At 51.4% G+C, this 24,550-nt stretch overlaps 1 protein-coding gene across 1 annotated transcript in view; it reads right to left on the bottom strand.

The window, feature by feature from the left end:
- The window catches only part of LOC125960983 (cadherin-23-like), a 360,246-nt gene that overhangs the window by 145,861 nt on the left and 189,835 nt on the right, over nucleotides 1-24,550 (bottom strand). Inside the window, exon 10 of the mRNA XM_049696875.1 lies at nucleotides 17,059-17,137. Coding sequence (XP_049552832.1) covers nucleotides 17,059-17,137 — 79 coding nt within the window. The remainder of the gene's footprint in view (nucleotides 1-17,058; nucleotides 17,138-24,550) is intronic.

Here is a 24,550-nt window from a genome sequence, read left to right as displayed (position 1 = left end):
CTTCTTCTAGGTGATGTGAATGAACTTGTGAACAGTAGTAATTTACTGAGCATTTACTATGTGCCAGTCATTGTGCTAAGTAAGCACTGCCTTCTCTTTTAGGCAGGGGTTTGAACGTCAATTTACAGAAGTGATTTGTTGTGGTCCCACAGGCAGTTGAACTTGGAGTTAGAATTTGAACTCAGATCTATCAGATCCAAAGCTCTTAGCTGCTACCTCAGCATACAAATGCCGAAGCCACTTCTCAGGGAGCAGCCAGTTGGTCATTTTGTCCTGTGGGTGGCCCATCCCATAACTCCAGGTTGAGTCAGTTTAGGGACAGGGTCCATACCTCCTAACTCCTTGGCCACTGTGCCTTTAGGATGGCCAGTGTGTGAGGTAGGTGCTTTGAGTCCCAGAGAAGCAAGATGAGAAAGAAACAGCAGAGATTTCCTGGGCATGGAATGGGTGTAGGGTTTAGGTAAAAGGGGAGTTTGCTTCTTCAGATCTGTTGGGTCCATCCACATCCTTCTGAACTATATCCATCTTATTGGACTCCAGATTTGATCTCCAAAACTGGAGTCCAAACTGCTTGGGTCCAAATCCTGGCTCTGATGTTTACAAGCTCAGTGGCCTTGGGCAAGTTACTTAACCTCTCTGAGCTTAGTTTCCCCATCAGTAAAGTGGCAACAGTGATAGTACCTTTATCATCGGGGTGCTGTGAGGAGTAAATGAGTTCATATACGAGCTGCTTAAAGCAGTGCCAGGCACGTGGTGATTACCAAATAAATGTTAGTAAATGTTATTATTAGTTGGGTGGGTTTTCCCCTTTACCTCCCATCCTACTCCTTCTCTTCTCCCAAAGAAGTACCAATCCAGTGCTTTGCTAAATGTCTCTGTATGTGCTTGTATTATTGTTAAATATCTACTGTGGCTATCGTTTTTTTTTTTTTAATTTACAGACATGGTATTATGCTATTCCATTCTATTTCTTTTATCACTCAATACTAGGTTTTAAAGATTTATCTACAATAGTTTGCTGTCTGTACATCTATTAAGTTGAACCCTATGAAACTGATGACATTCGACCATTTTGACCTACAAAAATGGTGATTTCGTCTAATAGTATCTGGCTTCTAACTGATACAGAGTTTTTGTTTTTTTTTAACATCTTCATTGGAGTATAATTGCTTTACAATGGTGTGTTAGTTTCTTCTGTATAACAAAGTGAATCAGCTATATGTATATATATAACCCCATATCCCCTCCCTCTTGTGTCTCCCTCCCACCCTCCCTATCCCACCCCTCTAGGTGGTCACAAAGTACCGAGCTGACCTCCCTGTGCTATGTGGCTGCTTCCCACTAGCTATCTATTTTACGTTTGGTAGTGTATATATGTCCGTGCCACTCTCTCACTTCGTCCCAGCTTACCCTTCCCCCTCCCCATGTCCTCAAGTCCATTCTCTACATCTGCGTCTTTATTCCTGTCCTGCCCCTAGGTTCTTCAGAACCATTTTTTTTTTCAGATTCCACATATATGTGTTAGCATATGGTATTTTTTTTCTCTTTCTGACTTACTTCACTCTGCATGACAGACTCTAGGTCCATCCACCTCACTACAAATAACTCAGTCACTTCTTTTTATGGCTGTGTGATATTCCATTGTATATGTGTGCCACATCTTCTTTATCCATTCATCTGTCGATGGACACTTAGGCTGCTTCCATGTCCTGACTATTGTAAATAGAGCTGCAATGAACATTGTGGTACATGACTCTTTTTGAATTATGGTTTTCTCAGGGTATATGCCCAGTAGTGGGATTGCTGGATCATACGGTAGTTTTATTTTTAGTTTTTTAAGGAACCTCCATACTGATACAGAGTATTCTTTAGTGTAGGGGTTGGCAAACCTTTTCTGTGAAAGGCCATAGTAAATATTTTAGACCTTGCAGGTCAAGAGGAAAAATTGAGGACATTATGTTGGTACTTATCAAGAGAGAAAACAAATTTCCACAAAATTTTTGATGAAATTTGAAGTATAACAATAATTGAGCACAATTTTTTGTAACACTGGTCTACTAGTAAGAAGAGTGGAATTTTGGGGCAAAGGATAATACTTTACTTAAATGGAGTTCAAAGATAGTGCAACTACCATCGAATCAACTGCAAAAATACTCTTCTTTAAAATCCATTCTTAGCTTGTAGATCATACAAAAACAGGCAGAGGGAGGACCTGGCCCGTGTGCCCATGTGAGTATGAAGAAGTTGGTCATTGTAACTGCCATCTGCATTTCTCTGATTTCTAGACAGTTTTGGTACCTATCCGTATATCCACTAATCTTCGGGGTGTCCCATTCTGTGAATATACTTTGCTTATTTTTCTATTGACTTTACCAACGTTTTCCTATTGATTTGCAGGAATTCCTTATATATTCTAAATATTAGTCCCTTGTTGGTTTTAATTGTTGCAAGAATCTGTTCCACACATGTCATCTGTTGTTAACTTTGTCTATATATTTCAGTGGAACTGGAAATCCTTTGATGATCAATTTTTCATTTATGGCATGTGCTCCTGGGTGTTAAGAAGTCCTTTCCAACTACAAGGTCACAAAGATATACCCCCACGTTTCCTTTTATGAGCTTTATATTTCACCTTTCACATTGAAGTCTTTAATCCATCTGGAGTCTACCTTGGTATACAGTGCATGGTAGGGATCTCGCTTTATTTTTCTCCATAGGGTGAGCTAGTTTTCCCAACACCAGCGACTATACAAGTCATCTTTTCTTCATTGATTTGTGGTACCACCTTCATCATATATAAAGTTCCCATATTTCTATGGGAAAAGTTCTAAGAGCTCTATTCTGTCCCACTGGGCTATCGTCTATCTTTTAAAATGTACTAGATGGATTTGGGGCTCATCCCATTCATTGCCCTGCTGCCCGCTTCTGTACCAGCTTCCCGGATGACACCATCTCAGGCTGCCAGGTCCCTATGGCTTGTGGACGCTGCTTGCGATGATGAGCTGGCCAATCTGACCCCCTCTAGGAAATTTGGAACTGGAAAACTAGAATATGGAGATGGTTGACAGCTGAGGCAGAAGCCAAAAGGACACTTCAAGAGTAGCCATGATGCAGAGAGGTCAATATAGCCATCATGGACTAGGTAGATGCATGGACCCATCCTGGAAGGTCACGAGGGAGCCATTGGAGAAGAGGGACATGAGCGGGGCAAATTTTCAGAGAGGGAAAAGATGCTGTGGTAGGCTAAATAATGGCCATCAGACAGCCAGGTCCTAATCCCTGGAACCTCTGAATGTTACCTGGTGTAACGAAAGGGAAGTTAACAAACGTGATTCAGTTAAGCATCTTGATACGGGGAGATGATCGGCTGGACCCTACAAATAATCACACATGTCCTTAAAGAGGGAAGCAGAGGGAGATCTGACTGCAGAAGAGGAGAAGGCAATGTGGCCAGGGAAAAAGAGGTTGGAGTGTTCCAGCCACGAGCCAATGAATGCTGGCAGCCACCAGCCGCTGGAGGAGGCAAGGGGTGGATTCTCCCCTGGAACCTCCAGAAGGAACCAGCCTGGCTGACACCTTGACTTTAGCCGTGTGGAACTAAATCACTTTGGACTCTGGCCTCCAGAATCATAAGAGAAAACATCTCTGTTGTTTTAAGCCCTCAAGTTTGTGCTAGTTTGTTACTGAAGCCATAGGAAACAAACATAAATGCTGTAAGAAAGGAGAGAGGGCTCAGGCTCTGTCCCAGGTCCTCATCCTGGAAGGCCTGACTCCAAGGAGGGTCTGCCCCGGATTCCTATAGGAACCCCACAGCCTCACAGCAGGCCCCTTTCTCTGAGCTTCCTAAGCATACTTGAATTCTTGGAACCACAGGTGCCCTAAAAGGAACAGCCAATACTCCATAGCTTGACCCGTAAGACCATTCAAATCACCTTCCGCCTTCCTCCTCTACAGCCCAGTGGGCTTGTCTGCTGCCCTTCAGACATCTCATGAATAGTCAGTCCTTCCTCAAAGGCTTTGCTCCAGTTGGTCCCACCTGCTTGGCATGCCCTCCTCCCCACCTAACCCACCCATCCTTCAGTCTCAATAATACTGCCTTGTGGGCTCTAGTCCTCCCCCATTTCCAAGGTGGTATCATTTACACGATTCTATCCAATAGAGGGCTGGTGTTTCCTGAGTTCTTGCCTGGCATTGGGTGCTGTTCTGAGCACTTTACATGTACTGATACAACTCTCAGAAACCCCGGGAGCTCCATCGTCCTTCCCATTGTACAGATAAGGAAAGGTTCAGGTCAAGTTACTCCGATGTCAGGACTGCCCAATCTTCAGTCATTTGGATGCCACCCTCCCAACTTTTTCCATATGTGTATGCAACTCCTATTATTATTATTTTCTATTTTTCTTTCATTTGATTCCTTTTCTCCCTTAAAGAATCATTCTAAAAGAATCTATCTAAGCATCTCACAAATGGAGAACCAGTTCATTGGCCATAAATAGTCATTGTAAAATAGAGAAAATGAGCGTATGTGGTGAGATTTCAGCTGCATCAGCTTGGCATCTGAAGGCTCCAGCCTGCTCTCCTTTTGTTAAATAGGGGGACAAGCCAAGGGGTAGAGAGGTGTTAAAGATGTGAGTACCCAACTGGACTTCCTGCTGGACAACGCTGACAGCAATAGAAATTCTAAAAGAGAATTGAGAAGGGAATAGCCCTCTCACTGTGTGATGCGATGCTATTTCACGCCCCACCCGTGTGTCACTTAAAATCATCTCTCTGGGGAATCAGCAGTCAGTTGGGGTGAAGCTGCTGCCCTCGCCCCAGCCCCAGCCCCCACTCCCAACGCTCTCAGCCTTCTCTGATCTCCCAGAGGACTAGCTGACAAGCATGAGGCCCTCAGCAAATGCTGTTAGGATGGACAAGCAACTTTTCATACGTTTACCTCCCCAGCAAATCCTTAAGCTTCTCACAGAATGGTTTTCCATTTCCAATTTCCATTCTAGATCCTGTCTCCTCAAGACCACCAAGAAGGGAGGCTGGCTCACCAAGACCTCCTCACTAAGCATCTGCTGAGTCAGGAAGCGGTAACTCTTCTGTCCCTACAAACTTCTAAAGGACCGACAGCATCCCAGGACCTCAAGTCGTCCTTTCCAAAGTGCTCCCTAAGTCCCAACTAAATGGCTCTCCGGACATTTAAGACTCCGACCATGATTAAGAAGAAAAATCAGTCACTGGGTCCTTTAAAATAACCCTTGCTATGCTGGACATTGTTGTGAAGTGCCCTTCAGCTTCTGCTTTCACTGATGTGGTCCTTCAGAGTGGGGCATCTTCATGCACTGGCAGCAGGAGGGGGCGGGAGGGGCAGTGAGCTAGTAAACAGAGGCAGCCTGACTCCACCCCACTGCCCCCCACAAGACAGATGTCTTCTGAAGGCGCTGGAATGGAGCACAGCCCAGCAGAAGGAAAATGTGAGCAATAAATTCCTTCTGTGTCAGAATGTTTGTTCACTTCAATCAATGTCTGAAAATATCTGCCCTGAAATCTCTGTTTCCAGGATATTGGTCAAATATTTGAATGGGGCAGCCAGTTAATTGACTCAGGAGGAGCACCTGACAGAGAGGCAGAGGGAGGGCTGCAGGGGCCCAGGAAGAACAGCCAAACCCACAGGTAGATCCAGTGACTCCCAGAGCCCGGCAGTCCCATCAGGTGCTCAGGGCAGGGGGAAGGGGAGGGGGGGCCAGGGGCACTGGAGGAGTGTGGGCTCTGGAGCCAACCTGCTCTTCCTCCCGCCAGCCATGTGACTTTGGGCAGCTGGGCCTCAGTTTCTTCATCTGCAAAATGGGCTGACAACAATAGTACCTACCTCATGGGGTTAGTAGGAGAATTTAAACAGTTGATGCAGGAGAAGCATTTAGATCTAGTCCTAGGCATCCACAAAGTGTTTGCTACTATTATTGTGTTATTGTGACCCCTTACTCTGGCATTCAAAGCTCTCCCAATGTGAGTCTCATGTTGGAAGAGGGTGTTAGGGCTGGATAGGAGGTCCCCTGAATGTGTGTTCACACCCTGCCCTGTGACTGGTGATGCCCCCTTCCTTATGGTCTCTCTAAATCATCCCTCAAGGACAGCCTTTCCCAAAGACAAACCCTTTCCTGACCTCCTGGAATATTTGTTATACATGCCATGCTTCAGGCCTGTATGATGAATTACTTGTGCAGCTGGGTTCTCCCTGGGGCCAATACTGGACCCGTCTGGTGAACTCGTGGGTGGGCCTGCACAGTGTCTGATATGTGGGCTAAAAGAAAGGTCCCTTCCCTTTCCTTTCATATTTTAATTGCTTTAAAACATGGGTTCTGTAGGAGAGATGGGGGTGCGGAGGCTGTCACGGTATCCTCATGGCTCTGTCTGGGTCCCACCAAGACAAGAACTGAAGGCTGGAGTGGGAGGAGCTGTTTATATGGTGGGGAGTCATGGAGTACAGAGGGGCCCAGCAGGGATGCTGTGGGGCCCGAGTGCAGCTGCAGGTAGGGGAGAGGAGCAGCCCCCGTCTCTGCCCACGATCCACTTTGGCTCCAGGGTCATGGAGTGTCCGGGGCATGCGGGGCCATTCCAGCGGCTACGGAGGGTGTTCACAGCAGCGGCCCAGGTGAGTTACCCTCTTGGCTTTGTGTAAGGGACACCCACAAGGGATCAGGGGCAAAAGACCAGGTCAGTTAGACAGCACATGGGAACCGCCTCCCTCCCTGCCCATAGGGGCCCCTGCAATGCTTGGGGATCTTACCAAGAGCTGTAGTCTTAGGTTTTCGCAGGCAGAGAGGAGAGGCAAGAGCCAGTGACATTTGCCTTTCTAGGGACTCCATTACCACCTGCGTGCTGAGGAACCCTAGTATCTTTTGCATGCGCTTATCATCAACTAGCCGATAATGTTTTGGATAAACCCTATTAACATTCCCATTGTACAGATGAGGAGACTGAGGTGCAGACAGTAGAAGTAACCTGCTCCAGGTCAGCTGAGACCTGAGTCAGGCTGGCTATGAGAAGGGCCTGTTACTAAGAGTTCTCCCACTCTCTCTGCAGGGTGCCTGGCCCACAGCAGGCACACAATAAATGCTGATGACATGGAGATGCCGAGGGGAACGTAGGTGCAGATGTCAACATTTTTGTTCCGCCAGGAAGTCATGAATCAGAGCCGCGTAGGGGCGGGAGGTGGCTGATGGGCTGAGCCACTAGAACTCCATCTGCTTCACTCACCCTCTCTGCAGGGCACCCCAGGGTGTCTCCCTCCTGTGGCCCCCGCCCCATTCTCTTCTCCTCCTTCCTGTTTTGGCTGCGCAGAGCCCAGAGAGGCGAGGGAACAGCAGTGTGAGGCTGTGGCTGACTTCAGGCTTAATATCTTTGTAACCATATTGCAAAAGGGCATGCCTAAGACGGCGCCTTACACTTAATCTTTCTCTTTTATTGCTTTTTCTCTTGTATGATTTAACCTTGCACCAGGTATCAAGCTAGATAAATAAAAACTTTTATTTCAGATTAGCCCCGGCTGGGGGCTGCCTTGAAAGCTGAGCAGTCATCCGGGGAGTCAGATGAAAAAGGGAGCTGGGAATCTGAGCTGCTTAGAGGGGCTCATTGCAGGTTCAAAGCTTCCCAGAGATATTTGAGAGCTTTTCTGAGGTGGGAGGACGAGATCCCCTCCCAAGCCCACAGCCTGGGGAGGCTGAGGTAGGCGGCTGACGTCCCCCTTGTCCAGCCTTCCTGACCCCCGCTTCCTAAGTGGCCCCTCGCCCCAGTTACCTGCTCCTCATGCTGGTATTTCCTTCCCAATACTTAACATGGCCAGGAGACACTGCCTTTGATGATATTTAGTTATCTCTTCCTCACTAGAATGTGAGCTCTGTGGGCACAGTGACAGCGACTTTCCCTTCACGGTTGGTCCCCGGGGTCTGGCATGGAGCCTGGCACACAGTAGGCACTCAATTAATATCCACTGGTTAACTGAATGAATGAATGAATGAATGAATCCTAGGATTCCAGTCCGGCCCGCAGACCAGCGGGTTGACGTGAATCACTTGGTTTCCCAGGCAGAATAGTAAAAGATAGCAAAAAGAATGTGGGTTTTGGAAGCATGAAGGTCTGGGTTTGAATCCTGCGTCCCCCACTTATGTGCTGTGGGACCCTAAGCACGTCCCGTGAGCTCTGTGGGTCTAGTTTCCTTATCTGTAAAATGGCTCTGGCCAGCCGCCTTCTGGGGTTAGGGTGAGGGTGAGAGAGGATGTATGTAGCCCAAGGCAAACTCTCCCACAAGTTCAGAGAGAGAGAGATACAAGATGTTAGAGCAGCATGGCTTGTAATAGCAAAAATCAGTGTATACACCATTCGACAAGAAAATGGATGACCTGTGATAGTTTCCCATGATGAAGTAATACAGAGTAATGAAAATGAACAAATAATATCTACATCAAAAAAAAATACAGATGGATCTTGGATATATCATATTGAAAAGAAAACACAAGTCCCAGGAGACTGTGTGTGATACTTTTTAAATAAAGTTCAAAGACAACTAAAGGCAAGCAATATGCAATGTGACAAAATAATTTTTAAAAGCAGAGGAATGAAAAAATGCAAGATTGAAAGAGACAGCTATGGGACGGGGAGGCAGGGGATGGACTGGAGGAGGAACACAGGTATGTGTGGTATGCACGATGGTTTAGCTCTTGGGTTGGTTGGTGGGTTCAGGGGTGTCCACAATATTATTAAAAATTAATAATGAAACCAAAGTGGACCAGTGCTGACCGTAGGCCAAGGACGATGTCTAAAGCAGTTCTGTGTGCCTGAAGTGGGCCAAGATAAAGAAAGAGAACGCAAAACAAACGCCGGCTAATTTCACAACCCTCCAAGGATCTCAAGCCCCTAGCAGTTCAATAAAAAGCAGTTATTTAGAGATGAGGAAAAACTAGAAATGAGCCAAAGTTTTAAAAAGACAAATACCTGTTGACCTGGGGAAACCAGACTAGAACCTCCCACCAAAGCAACCACTAGGCGTGAAGTAGAATGAGCCCCAGCCCCCGAAAGCAGCCTCCAGCCACGACTGGTCTGCCAGACTCCAGGCCTGGAGAGAAGTGGGTTCTGAGCTGAGTGGAGGGCCATCCCCTGCCCAGCTGTGGAGGCGGAATCGAGGTGCTGCTTGGGCCTAAGTGGGAGGTCCTGGGCGTGCTCGCACAGTACGTGGGGCCCACAGGAGGCTCTATAGTGTCCCGAGCAAGGCTCAGAGACTCCTGCCCATGAGGAGGGTGTGGGAAAGAGGAGAAGCAGAAAGGGAGGGTCTCAGACCATGGCGGTGAAACCTCTTCAAAGTCCACTGACCAATTTGATTCATGGGAAGGAAGCAAGGGGCAAGGCACAGCTGCTGACAAAGAGCGTGCAGGGCCTCCGTAAAGGAGAGAAGAACAAAGACTCAGGTTTATCACAAAGGTGGGGCACAGAAGAGTGTGGGTAGCAGGAGCGAAGAAGAAGTGTACCCCTGAAGAGCGGAGGGAGAAGGATCAGGGAGAATGAAGTGCGGGCTCTCCCGTGGTTCATCAGGAGGAGTTTAGTGTTAGTGTGACCTATTGTTGTTGTTTTGGTATGTGGTGGGAGAGAACTGGAAATAATACATGTTTAATCAAATTTTTAAAAAGTCAGAGGCACTGTCCCTAAATATTGTTGAAAGAAGAGAGCCATGGGATGCAAACTGGATAAACCTTGGATGGCAAATTCATTCCAGCTCTCAAGAGAACGCCTGTCAACTACCAGTGGCTGATGGAGGCTTGGAGGCCCATTCAGGCTCAGTCGGAAAGTGTGCCGTGATCAATTAGTGATGTCTGCCTTGGTATGGGATGGGGGAGATCTGGTACACGTGCTGACACGGGTCTAGTGTGGCAGTCATAGGTATAAGCAGATCAGCTTTCCTTATGAATATGTTCCTTTCTGCCTAGGCTACCACCAGGAACCCCTTAGAGGTTAGAAGATTCTTTGTCTCCCCCTTTTCCTGCACCATATTTTCACTATATCACCTTGCTGACTTCCCTCCTGTACATCTTCACAACAACCCCCAGTCCTCCCCTATACTGATGCAGTAACCTGTTAGCAGATCACCCTCATTCCAGTGCTTCCTGTTCCGATCATCCAGAACTCCTATGAGATAAGTCTTCTGATGACCCTCCCACCCCCAGCCATGCTCAAGCACCCATATCTTTTGCCTTGTATGCCCTCCACCAACTGGCCCCACCACTTGTCTGATCTGCCCTGACTCCTCCCTGGCTCCCTCTTGGCTCCATCCGTTCCCCACTGTGCCTGGCCAGATGCCCTGAGGTTTCTGGGGCTTCCAGGCACCCACTGTGTACTCTAAGCCAGGGGCTTTGGTGTGCAATTCAGACTTCCAAAGCAGATCTGCTTTTCCTGAGTTTTTACTTCTTGGGGGGAGAAACATGCCAAGCAGCTTAATCACAAGGGCTTTGAAGTGATTCAAATGATGGTCTCCTGTGATAGCTGTCCCCCACTAGGCCCTGGCCAGGGGCCCGATTTAGTTATTGGCATGTGTGGGGGTGTGGGCTTGGGCAAGTCTGACTGCTTATTCTTCCTCTGTCTCTCTCTCTCTCTCTCTCTCTACACACACACACACACACACACACAGCTTTCATTTCAAAGAGCTCAATGTATTTTCAAGGAACTGCCTCACTTGGTAGCATTGAAAGTGAAATCCAGCGAGGGGCGAGTGAGAGCTTTGTCCTTCACTAATCAACCTGGGCAAGTCCGCCAGTGTGACCCAGTGGTGAGGCCACTGCCTTTCAAGCTGGGACTGAGGGCTTTCAGCCCTGATACTGCGCACCTATTCTTCCTTCTAGGCCAGCATTTCTCAACCTGTGTTGCATGTCCCTCCAACCTCCCTAGCCATTTGAAACATTTTTCCTAACTGCTCCCCCAAGCTGCATGAAATTTTAATACCACAGATATAACATATGTATATCTGTGCCTTATACATAAAAGAAGTAAGATATTTTTTACCTCTCAGAATACATTTTTGCCCCCTTGGGGGTGATATATCTTGTTGATGACACGTGCTCTTCTAGACCAGAGCTTCTCAACGGGTGGTCCCCAGACCAACCACAGCAGCGTCACCTGGGCCCCACCTCTGGAGTTTCTAATTCAGGTTTAGGGTGGGGTCAAAACCTTTTCATTACTAATATAGTTCCCAGGTGAAGCTGATCCGGAGCCAACACTTGGAGAACCAGTGTCATCATGCAAACTGGCTACATTCTGGAACCCAAGAGACCTGGGTTCAAATCCCTGCTCTTCTGCTTTGTAGCTGTGACCCTTGGTCAGTCTATAAAAGTCCCTGAGCCTTGCTCTACGTGCCTATAAAGTGGAGTAATGATGTCTCCCTCATACACTATTGTGAGGGATAAACGGGTCCAGCCAGTGCCTGGCTCACAGCAGGTACCCAACAAATGGGGTTCCCCTCCCCTCACCCTGGGGGATATTGCAGAACTGCGGGAGGCCCGGGGAAGCAGGGCTCAGATAGGGAAAGGGATGATGAGAGAGGTTAAGCCTCTTCAGCCTGGAAAGTGGTGTCTGGGCTGAGATGGCGCTGTAATGCAGAAAGTGGTGGAAAGTGCTAGCTTGGGCTCCTTCACCAAATCCTTACACCCCAGGGTGGTGAGGGCCTTCAGGTACCGGAGAAGGGTTTGTTTAGTGTCAATTACAGGAAGGAGAGAGTGAAATGACAGAATTTATCAGTCCGGTGTTTATGGAAAATGAAAATGCCTCCCCGTTGACCTGCTTGCTTCCACCTGCCCTCCTCCAACCCACTGTGAGCTTCTCACAAGGCAACCCCGACCACGTCCCTCCCCTGCTGACCTGGCTCCCCACTGCCCTCAGGACCAGGGCCTGGCTTTCTCCTGGGCTGGGCATTCCACACCCTGCGTGGCTGGCCCTGCCTCCCCCTGTGGCCTCCTCCCCCACGGCCTCCCTCACGTGCTGAGCTCAGCCACGCTCAATTACTGCAGCGCCAAGACCGGGCTGCACGCTCTCCTGCTCTGGGATCTTGGTACTCTGCTGTTCCTCTGCCTGCAACAGACCCTCCCTCCACACTTCCCGGCTGGTTCCTGCTCATCAGTCGGGGCTGGCTTAGATGACCTCTCCTCGTTGAGCCTCCCCTCCCAGTGACGGCTGGGGAGGCTCCCCCCTCCCACGGATTCTTTCTCACTTTTCATGACTGATAGTTTTGAATATACACAAAAGGAGAAAGAACGGACTAGTGGACCCCCCAAGGAGCCATTGTTCCATGTTAACAATTATCAGCACGGCCCCTGCTGGTCTCCACAGTGTTCCACCAAGGCATTGCAGCCTGTCCCCCTGACTGCCTGCAGGTTCCTGAGGCTGAGACAGTGATTCGGGCCCCACCAGCTCTCAGGACATTCGCACAGAGAAGGCCCTCAATCCACTGTGGGTGGATATTAAGAGTCCCCATTTGTTGAGCACTTGCTACAGATTCAGGTGCTCTGCTAAGTGCTTCCGCGTCTGAGCTCACTGAGTCCTCATAGCGTCCCTGTGAGACGTGGGTTATTATTACCTCCACTCTACAGACTGGAAAACTGACGCTCGGAAGGTTACATAGCTGGTCGGTGGTAGAAGGCAAGCCAAGGCAGTCTACCTCTGCAATAGAGCTGCTCATTGAAATAGAATGTGAGCCACATGTGCTATTTGACATTTTCTAGTAGCCACATTAAATGAAAAAATAAATAGGTAAAGTTAATTTTAACAGTATGGTATCTTTAACCCAGTACATTGAATATACCATTTCAACATGTCATCAATGTAAGACATTACTGAGATATTTTACAACCTGGTTTTCATTCTAAGTCTTCAAAATCCTGTGTGTTATCTTTACAGCACAGCTCAAATCAGACTGGCCACATTTCAAGTGCTCCAGGGCCACACGGGCAACTGTATTGGCCAGCACAGCTAGCAATCACCACCCTGGACACGGCCCTAAAGCCTGCACTCTCAACCACGTACTTCTCTATACTTAAATGAATTAAGGAGAAAGTGAGTGACTGGGAGTCCCAAGGACCCCTGGTCCTGATCTTTCTTTGACAATAATGTTTAATATTTTATGGCCCTTTAGAGTCTCTCTGGCATCATCTCATCTGCCACGGGAGTTATTATCTCCATTCCATGAATGAGGATTATGGGGTTAAGAGGGCCAAACGCCTTGCTGGACACCCTGCGGCAGGTGGGGGTGCTGGGCCTCACACCGACAATTCTGGACTCCAAGTCCAGAGCTCTGCAGGGCAGCTGCCCCTTGAAGCAGGACTACCTCCATCTGGTAGAGGAGGGTGTCTGCTCAGACCACAGGCTGGGCTGGCCACTGGGGACAGGAGCCCGCAGAGCTCCAGAGGTCAGGCCCTGGAGGAAGTGATGCCCTTGGTGAGCGGCAGGGCAGGCACGGGCTGAGGGAGCGACGGGGCCCGTGCCAGGTCCTCTCTGGGCAAAAACCTTGTCCTTCTTTGGTCACAGTTTGGCCACAAGAGGCTGAGAAAAAATTGATGGTAATGGAGCCATAACTTACCTCTGAAGGCCTCTTTGTTCTTGGCAAAACAGAGGGGTCATTAGTAATGGGGAAAGCACTGGTGTGCGGACATAAATCCCCCCGGCTGCAGGGACGGTAAACAGCCCGGAGGGGACGGGGCCTCAGGGAGCTGGGCAGGTTAACCTTGTGCCATGGATCCCTGCGGGCTCAGGCCTGTGTCCGAGGCAGACCACCTGCCCAGGCTCTGGAGGTCACCCGCGGTGCCCTCAGGACTCGCACCCAGCTCCAGGAGACCCTGAGGCCCTCAGTTCTTTCTTTCTAATGACAATGGTTCCAGAGCACCTGGGCTGGAGCAGGCTCCCACACTGGGCACTCAGGGCCAGCGTGGGGCAGTCAGCATGAAGGGGCCCGGGAGGGCATCCCTTCTTCTTCCTTCAAGCCAAACAGGCAGCGGCCAAGCCACCTGGGAGAGGGCTGCGACTTAACACCCTTGGAGAGGCAGGTGTGTGAGGCCAGGCCCTCGGTAGACAATGTTCTTTGCAGCAGTGTCTACGCTGGCCGGCTGGGGGAAGTAGAGAAGAGGCCAAATCCTAGCCTCTGTCCACCTGTCCCCCTGGGGACTGTGCCCTCCTGCCTGCCTGCCTGCTTGGGTTTGGGCTGAGGCTGGCTCACAGGGAGTCCACACCGGCCCAGGCCTGGGGAGAAGGGCAGGCAGGGGAGCCAGGTGCTCAGGATGGCAAGGGAAGAAAGAGGACTGCCCTTTCCTCAAGCTGTCTGAAAAGGATTTGGGTGCGCTCGGGTGGCGACAAATACCCATGACAATGAAGACCATCGTGGCCACCCTGCGAATGTGATCCAAGTGCTACCTCACCGAGGATGGCAGACATTTGCCACAGTGCTGCCCCCTCCATTTCCACACCCATGGCAGACTCTACCAACTGATTACCGCACTGAGCCTGCTTGGCTTCCTGGTCCTCTTCGGGCAGCCATTACCAATCAATCAAAGTTGGCAGGTAAGAGAAAGCCCATCTGTCATCCTTTCTAAAAGCCCTGAAGGCACATCTGTGCTGGCAACGGGAATCCTATAAAACTATGCTAAGTGTTCCAGGTCTTCCAGAACTTTCTGCCTCCTGCCCCCACCTTCACACACATCCCCTACCTGTCGTTTCACATCCTGGGTCTCCCTCCTCGTCCTGTTGTTTGCACTTGGGAACCTGGTCCAGGAGAGCGTGCCTCTGGAAATCTCACAGGATGCTGCCTCAGGCAACTGCCCCCAGACTCTAAGCTTCAGAGCCCAGCCCAGATACCAAAGCAGCTCTGCCCTGCAGCCTCCTGCTCCAGAGGAAAGGGGTGACCGGGGCCATCTCTGAAGGTTAGAGACGACCTGAGGGTCTGGGGCTGGTGGCCTGGCACCCAGCACGGACCTGAAATGGACCAATGCCCTGGAGGATGGCCTCCCAGTGTCACTGCAGGCATTATTTCCAGTCTGTCCATGACCTCAGGCCAGGCCCTGGCTCCCTGCTCCCCACCCCCACCTAGGAGTATGTCTGGAAGCAGCCCAGAGCCAATGAGATGAGGAGACAATCCCTTACCCAGCCAGGTATCCCGCCCATGCTGCCACCTGGCCCCCAACTCCAACACCCTTGGGGCTCACCGGTGTTCCCTCAGAGCTCCAGCACAAGCCCCCTGTCACTGGGAGGCACTTGCTTTGCTTCCCAATTTGACAAACTCATGAAGGATACCAGTATCAGCGTGGGCCTCCCATCTCCTCTGCTCACCAGGAGAGGGCCCCTAATTCCCCGGAGGACTCTGCCTTCCTACAGAATGGCTTCCTTCCTAGGACCTCCTTTTCCATATCCTGGCCTAAGGACCACCTACCTCTGGAGCACTGGGAGAAAGGACCTTTCCTGGGTTGCACCGCAGTGCTACAGAACGAGGATCTTCACGCATGCCAAGGACTCTGCATTTTTGGTAGGAGCCCCAGCTGATTCTTGGGCATACTGGAATTTGAATACCCGTTACCCTAGAGTGATGCTCATTCATTCATTCTACAAGTACATATTGGGCTTAATTCTTGTTGAGTCCTGTCCTGGGCATCAGAATGGGGAGGAAATGGGGTGTGGGGAGCAGAGGCCCAAACCCACACTGCTGTTACTGACCACATGAGCTGGTCTGACATTCGCTCTGGGTCCTGGGGTCCCCTGGGCTTAGAAGCACAATAACAGTTATGCTAGAAGCTGCAGGTCACAGGAAGCCCATAATGCCCTGATTTCGTGCATTCCAAGGATGTGAGGGGTCTCCCTCACACCAGCTAACCCTCAACATCCGGAAGGTATTATTAGTTGCTAGCAGAAATAATAATAACAGCTAACACTTATAAAGTACTTTACATAATTAATTAAGCTCTTGACATATAGTGAGTCTTCTGACTTTTGAACCACCTAAGGTAGATACTCTAATTGCTCCCATTTTATGGATGAGAAACTGAGGTATGGAGAGCCACCCCAGGCAGGATGCTCAGGAGACACCATCCATGTTCTTGATCACTACACACATTGGTGCCTTTTGAGCTTCAGGGAGAAAATGCGCCCAAAATGCCACTCTCTATTCTTGGCAGTGTGGTAGGGAGGGGCAATGGCGTGGACACTGGCCTGGTGGCCTGCCATCCTCCTGGCCATCAGTCTGGCCTGCCCAGATGCACCAGGCTGACTGTTCACTCACCAGCGGGCTGGGCAGGGAGGCCACGTGTGGGGTGTGGGTGTGGGCGGGAGAACAGGGACAGGTCTGGAGTGTGTGAGTGAGTGAGCAGTTTCTCCTGGACCTCACCAGCCGCCTTGCTCCAAAGCCACCCAGTCCCAAGACAGCCAAGGAGCTGCTGCTTTGTCAGTCTTTGGGTGGGGACGTGGGGTGGGGGTCCCATCAACCAGAACCCTCTTTGCATTCAGTCACTATTCTGCTCAACCAAGGGATTGGGTGGGGAAGGAGGGCTCATGTGCCTCCCTGCAACATTCCAGACGAGACATGACTTTCTAACAGTCAGAAATGTAAAAGGAGCGTGAAATCAGCCGAAGTTGCAGCTGTATTAGTTCTAAAGTGATGTAACAGCTGCCATCTTTTCATCAAGTGAGTAAAGAAAAACAAAGAAAATCCCAGAGCACTGGTAAGAGTCACCAACGACCTGGGCTCAGAGCCCCAAAGTGCCCAGAAGCCTGAGACCTCGGACAGCGGCGCACACTCCTGCTTTCCTCCACCACCACCCAGCAGCCCCAGGCACCTAAGCCTCTGTTCCAAGCTCCTTTTCCCCTCCCCTGCTCCTCCCTCCTTTAGCCGGTCAGTTCCCTGCCTGGGTCCTTTGGCCAAGGTTGTCCCTGGGGGCAGGTCCCTTCGTGCCACTGTCCCACATGGCCATAGATCTCTCCACTGTCCTGCAGAGCCTGACACTCCTAATGCAGTTCTTCTTGAGTCGGGGTGGGGGACCAGGGCAGCCCGGGCCTTACCTGAGATGATGGTGTAGCCAATCCCCCGGGGACGTCCTTTATCCTGGTCGATGGCGGTGATAACACGCACTGTCGTGCCCTGGGTGGGAAAGAGAAAGGACTTGAGTTTGGTTGCCCAGCGTCCAGGCTGCTGTTCTTCTTTGTAGCTGTCCCGGCACCCACAGCTTCCCTCCCCATGGGGGCTTCCTGGCCGGCCTAGGAAGTAGGTACCGAGTACACAGGCCATCATCCCTGGGACATATGCTGAGGTCCCCGGGCAAACACCTCCATGTCCACTGGAGAGGCCCAATGTTGCTGATTCTCTTGCTTCCCCTTCCCCTCTCCAACTCCCCTCATTCGGATAAACCACCCAGGGAAGAAGAGCTGATGGAGGAGCATCCAGCAGGGGGACAAGAGGTCTGGTCTCTATCTTGAACACACATCAATGCTGTGTGACCTCAGGAAGTTTGCTGCACCCCTCTGGTCTGTTTTTCCCCACCTTAATATGAATAACAACAACTCAGTTTTCAGTAAGGCCTGAGTAAAGGAGAAGATCATGAATCAACTACTCTGTGAATGAAAGCATCATAAATCCTGAAAATGAGTATCTCCAGGGATGACCGTGACAACCATGGAGGTCACCATGGTCCTCTGAACCATGCCCCATCCAGCACTACAACCAGCAGCTCCTGCCTCACATGGCTCTGCCCCACACCCCATTCATTCTCCCTGCAGCAATGGGGGAGAAGGGGCTAGGGGCTGGGACTCCCACATGGGGATTCAGGGACCCCTGCTTTTGGGGAGCACACAATATGCACAGACACTGCTATACAGACATGAAGTTGCTTAGATGCATAAATGTACCCCAGAATGTACCAGTCCACCTGGAGGAAAGGGTTGTACAGATGGTGACATTTAGGATGGGTCATGAAGAGTGAGTAGGAGTTTGCCAGAGAGAGAAAACAAATAGGAAGGTGCTCCAGGCAAAAGACACAACACCAGGGGGCTTCCCTAGTGGCGCAGTGGTTAATAATCTGCCTGCCAATGCAGGGGACACGGGTTTGAGCCCTGGTCCAGGAAGATCCCACATGCCGCAGAGCAACTAAGCTTGTGCGCCACAACTACTGAAGCCCACGTGCCTAGAGCCCATGCTCTGCAACAAAAGCCACTGCAATGAGAAGCCCGTGCACCACAAAGAAGAGTAGCCTCCGCTCGCCACAACTAGAGAAAGACCGTGCACAGCAACGAAGACCCAACGCAGCCAAAAATTAATTAATTAATTAATTAAAAAAAAAAAAAAAGACACAACACCGGCAGGGGTTTGGAGGCCTACGACTCACTAGGAAGAGATGCTGGCATATAATGGGCACACTCAAGTATCAATTGATTGGCCAAGTGATTGAATAAATGAACGTACAAATGATTGGATCCTAACTTCGCCACCACCACCACTTGCTGAGTCGCCCCTCACCCAGGGCAATGTTCACTTTGCTCTCCAGGCCCTATCACACCAGCCATGCCTGCCTGAGATTCTGGCCCAGGCTGCAGTTCCCCTGACTGATGGAGAGCAGGACAGCCTTGTCCCCAACCCCTAGGGAGATATCAACCCTGGCATTTGCATATCTAATGAACGTCTCTTATGGCATTTGTGCCTCTCACATATTCACTGGTCATCAGCTGGAGACTGAAGCCTGCAGGCTGCACCCTCCACCCCCACCTGAGCACCTTCTCCTGTGGAAAGAGGCTAGTTCCTGACATGCAGGCCTCTGACCTGGAGGGAGTGCCCTGGGGGCAAGGTGCCTCCGACTCCTCCTGGACACAGGAGGGGCATCTGCCACCTCACCCTCCTGGGGCAGTGCTTCCCCTGCACAGCTGTCACTCCAGCCTCTCCAGGACACAGGAGGGGCATCTGCCACCTCACCCTCCTGGGGCAGTGCTTCCCCTGCACAGCTGTCACTCCAGCCTCTCCTGAGCCCAGGTGTGCGGCAATCCTGAACGCCCCCAGGTTTGGCTGAGGGAAGGTGAGAATGTTGCAGGGGAAACGTCTCCAGCAGAGAAATGGACACAGCGCAGAGGCGGAGGCCACACAGAAAGCAGGTCTGGCTCCTTCCTTTGCACTCCCCGCTCTTCCCCCCCGCCCAGGAGCTCTAGCTAGATCCCATGGAGGAAACAGACTGTTACAAAGTCAGAGAAAGATGCTATTAAAGACGCATCTCTCGAAGTGGGTTCTGAGGACCTGAGCTGTGTGAGAGAGTGTGAAGCACCTGCGGCGGCAGGGGCCCTTCTCCAGCACTCACTATGTGCCTGGCGCTGCTGCGAACGCCTTTTATGTATTAACTCATTTCACCCTCTCAACTACCCTGGGAGACGGCCCTATTTTACAGATGAGGAAACTGAGCACCACGAGTTAAGTGGCCTTTCCAAGGTCCCACCGCGAAGAGGGAATGGTGAAGCCAGGATTCAAGGTCAGGTACTTTGGCTCCAAAATGCTCTTGCCTGCCAGGAGATGCTGCTTCTGTAACAGGTCGTTATAGTAATGATAACTGTCATTTATGAAAGTTGTGGCTATGTACCACGCACTAGTGTAAGCACTTTACATGTATTAATTCATGCCAAATATGGGAAAACATACATTCCCTGTCCCTCCCTTGGAGATGCACGATGGGCTTTAATGTGGTAAAGGCTCCCAGAAGTAGTAAAGCGGTAAAGAAATCTGTTACCCTTTGTTCTCCCCCGTTTTCTGAGCTGAAGACAGATTCTTTTTGTGTAACATCTTAACAGCCTCAGGCCCAGGGGTACGTGGGAGGTCATCTGGGAAGCACTGCATTAGATCTGAAGGGTCTACACAAACGGCTCCCCCCATCACTCCAGGGGGCGTCTTTTGGGGGTCTGCCTTTCCTGGTGTCACTCCTTACACAAGAGAGGCCTGGATTTGTCCCCAGGCCTGAGAGTCCAGGACTCTGGTCTGAGGCTCCAGCTGCCAGGAAGGGCTTTCTCAACACAGGGTCGGCTCCCTCTTTTACAGCCCCATCCAATCTGAGCCTCACGTGTGTTCCAGCATGAGGGTCCCCTGGCTGCCCCTGGCCTGCTGAGGGCAGGGGCTGGCCTGCCAGGTCAGCTGGGCCCAGTGCCTACCAAAGCACCATTCCAGACAGTCGCTAAACAATAAACCTCAATGGGCAGCTGCATGCTTGCAGACGTACAACCAGGGCCTGGAGTGGTCAGTGAGCCTCGGGAGGACGGGAAGGGGGCCAGCGCTGGCCTGTGCAAAGAGGGGAGGTGGTGGTCAAGGAGCCCTCAGCCCTCAGAGCCCTGTGAGAATCTCCCCATGGGTAGCCCTGCCCTTGGCAGCCTGGAGTCCTCCTGGGGGGCCAGGGCTCAGATGGCCCAGTGGGAGAGCCAGGACCAGACGGCAAGGAGGCTGGCTCTCCCCAGGAAGAGCCACACCTGAGCGTCCACGAAGGGAGCTCTAAAAGGCTCCTGACAAAGTTTGGGTTTTCATCTTTTTGGATAAATAAATCCATTTTTAATAAAACCCTGAGCTTTTAATACAAGTGCAGCCACAAAGACTGGAAATGTTATGAGAAGGAATTAACAGGGAGGACTAGGGGCTCCTGGGAACCCACGGCTCTTGTTTCAGTCTCAGTGATTATATTTTCAATATACTGAAACTATTTCCAAAGATGAGAGGATGGAGAAGTGCCTGTCGCGGGCCTGGGCCCCTCTACAGGGGTGCACTCTGCTTGGCTGGCTCTCCAGAGAGGTACCGCAGCTTGGGGTGCATCAGGGTATGGCCAGGAGAGCAGGTAGGTGGGCGCAGAAGGGCTAGAGTTGGGGCCCACCTGGCCACAGGGCTTCATCCCTTCATAGGAACCCACACTGCAAGCAGGAGGCTTCCTGGGAAATGAGGCCCCCACCTCCGGCCCCAGCCCCTCCCGCGAGAGGCTAAAGGTGCACAGGCATGCAGGGTCCCAACTCCTTATTGCGGGAAGATCAGTACAGCAAGGGGGTTAAGGGTGTGACTCTGGTCAGCCTGTCTGGATCTGAATCCTTTGCGTGAGTTACTTAACTTCTCACCGTTTGGGTTTTCCCCATCTATAAAGTGGGTATTACAACAGTCCCACACCTCAGCAAGGGATACATGTAAAGCACTTGAAACAGCACTGGGTGCACAGAAAATGCTATAAAAGTGACTGTCACTATTCACTGGAGCCTGGAACCGCCGTGAGCATCTGATGAAAGCTAAGAGGCCTCTTCCCAGACTATGCATGCATGTGACGTTCCAAACAATTCCAGCAAAATGCAGGCCCCGCACGACCCCAGGTTAATAATCCCCACCCTGGAGGGAAGACGTTTTCTGGGAATTCTACAGAGAGAAGAGCTAGGAGCTCACAGGGAGAGCTAGCATTAGTTGAGCACCTACTGTGTGCCAAGCACTGTGCTGGGCTCCCGCATAGGTTCCTTCACTTTTTTCTCACAACCTCTCACAGTGAGGGTACATGTGGGGAGACTGCGGCTCAAGGTGTGGTGAGGGGGTGAGTGAGGGTGCCAGGCAGCCCCAGCCTCTGAGGCTTGGGTACCAGTAGGGAAGTCGGGGCAGAGCTGAGACGAGCTGGGACTGCTCTAGAAGGAACATGACTCTCCCTTCTGTGGCTGCCTCCTTCCAAAGAAGCTGGCCAGGAGAGTGGCTGAAGCTGGAGCCTCAGGGGGCCTGTCTACCTCTTTCTCTGCCGGCCAGCACCATGCCCCTCCCCCATTTCCATGACAGGATTAAGGACTTGAAAGGATGACATGCAGTTTGCTTCGGGAGTGGGAGGTGCCCTTGGGGGGAGGCAGCCGATGGGGCCGGAAGAGACTTCCGACAGGAGCTGCCACAGCAGATTCTGAGGCAGAAAATCCTATTTCTCAGTCCTTAATTCCAGTCAATTCCAGTCAAAGGGCTGATAGGCATCGGCTGGCAGTAATTTGTGCAGTTTATCCGCTCTTTTCACCTTCTATCGGTCCTTCACTGACGGGCAGGCCGACATGCTGTTGCTCGAGTGAGGAAATTAAAATTTGATGCAATAATCCCAAATAAGAAGGATTTTATTAGGTAATATATACACTTTAGATGAGGCATGCTGACCTGATACACTGATAGAGGGAGGCGTAACATGCTGGGAGCTGCAGATAAAAAGGGGGAGTGAGTGAGAGTGGGCGAGGGTCCGGATGGAGGCGCTGGGCCAGCAGAGGCAGGGCCGGGGAAGGGGGACTCCTGGGTCCTCCGGCCTGGGGGACTGATCAGGCCATGGAGCTCCTCTACCCTGGCCTGGCCGGGAAAGTGCTGCGTTAAATCAGTGCTCCACACTGTAAAGGGACATGGAGGGCCCAGATCAAGGCACGGAAACGGATTAGAAGCCTGGAAAAATCAGGCTTAGGGTGTATGGGAAGCTGTGCAAGGGACGCCGTGAACTTTCAAGACTGGAGGCAGGGAGGCCAGAGGTGTGTGGACACGGAGGCGATTCTGTGGGCGCTGGGAGAGTCCGAATCTCCCAACTTACTTCCTTGTCTGGCTTGCCCATGCCTGGTCATGACCCAAAGGCAGGACTCAGACCTGCTCCCTGGGAGCCCCCCAGACATTGGCTTTAGTGGCCTTGCGGGGCCAAAGGGTCAACCCTGGCCAGGCAAAGAGATATCAAGGTCCCTCATCCTGAGGAAGAACCATGTCAGATGTCAAGAAACCGAGCATAAGGAGCGCAGGAGACAAGGGGAGAAAGGGCCCCGTTTGCCTGTTCTGAGGAGTCATCCTAGCAGGGGCCCGTGGAATCATCGGGAAAGTGTGGCTTAGCACAGGCCCCTGCACACAGCAGGGGCTTAATGAACATCTAGAGGATGAGTAAAAGAATGAAAAATGGAATGGATGGCTGGACGAACTCAGAAATCTGCAGATCTGGAAGGAACACCTGTAGTAACAGCTACATTTAGTATTACTCTGCTACGATACAGGGATGCCAGGAGAGACAAGACAAACTGAAGATCTCGGACGCTACTCACACCAACACCCCTCTTGCTGAGCACCGAGACACTGAAATGAGGCTGAGGCTGGGACCCCCAGCCCAATCCCAACACGTAACCGCGGTGTTCTAACGTCTGTTAATGCCGGCACTGCGGGGTGCTTCGATCTCTAAAACCCCCAGGCTAGGGGGGCACAATTGAGACAGCTGTAGCCCCGGTTCCCCGAAGAGGAAGAGGTCTGGAAGTCGTGTGATTTGGCCAAGCAAGTACATGGCAGTACAGCGACCTGCTCCGAGACCCCTGGCTGCCCAGCCACCATCATGTCCTCACTTCAATCGACAAGCTGGCTTTGCCCATATTGCCTGCATTCAGCCCTGAGCACGATGCCCTGGGAGGCCTGTGGGAGGTTCCCACAGGTCCCAAAGACTCAGCCACCTTGGTGACCAGGAGCCCCAAAGTAACCCACTTACACGTCGGTGAACGTTACAGGTGTGGCTACAATCCAGTGGGAAGTCATGCAGCGTAAGGAGGGTGAACTCCAGCAGAGCTGAGGGGAGAGGGATGTCTATGCCTGGGCCAGTGAGGAGGAAGCCAGGAAAAAATTCCAAGAAAGGTCGTCAGTGAGCTGGGAACCAACAGAGGGGTGGACTTGGGGTTGGTGACCAGAGCAGGCACAAAGGGTGATGAGGATGACAGGGTAGCGAGAGGGCTGGTCTGACCAGGGCATTTGTTTGTTCGTTCGTTCGTTCGTTCCTTCATTTATTCACTCATTCCAAAAACACTTCCTGAGCACCCACGGTGCGCTATGCTCACAGCAGACCCCATTCTTGCCGCGCTACTCTCGCGGTCCAGCAAAGGAGCCGAGGGTGAGTGAGCCGTGCAGGAGCATTGAGCACTAAGAAGGGACGGCCAGGGGCTGGGGGCAGATGCAAGCGCCCACCTCGTCTGAAAGGTCAGGGAGGAGAATATGAGTGCTTATTAGCAAAGAGGTTTTGGGGGAGGCAGCCCACAGTCTTGAAAGCCCAAGCTCCTGCTGTCCATGGACCACCAAGAAAGAGACGGCTGGGGTGGGGACATTCAGATGTCTCCCTCTGCCCTCGAAGCAGCTTCAGACACCTGCAACAGGAGGCCAACTTGTTCGTCAGACCCTCCAGCCCACAAGCGGCCCCAAGAAGTGGATACCCCCTCACACCTGGAGCCTGCAGTATGGTGCTTGGAGGAGGCCAATGGTCGGGACAGACCGTGGTCCCAAACTTGGGGGGCAGGCTTCCTGGTCTGTGGTGGTCCAGGAGCATGGCCTGCACTCCGGTCGGGGGAGCCTGCCTCTCACTTGTACCCAACTCTGAGAGCCTGTGCAGACATGCGTGTGGGGCGCTGAACAGCCACACGTTCAGGTGTGTGCCCCCCTTGGCTCTCAAAGCTGCGTCTTTCCTCTAAGCACGTTTAGTTCCCAGGAGGAGGGGCACAGTTTTCTTTCCACAGAGCTGTTCCCCGAGCTGCATGTCCAGGGGTTGTGTTT

This window comes from Orcinus orca, chromosome 14, assembly GCF_937001465.1.
Source record: "Orcinus orca chromosome 14, mOrcOrc1.1, whole genome shotgun sequence".
NCBI lineage: Eukaryota > Metazoa > Chordata > Mammalia > Artiodactyla > Delphinidae > Orcinus > Orcinus orca.
The sequence above is the reverse complement of the archived record's forward strand: the minus strand, read 5'-3'. Positions and strand labels throughout refer to the sequence as shown.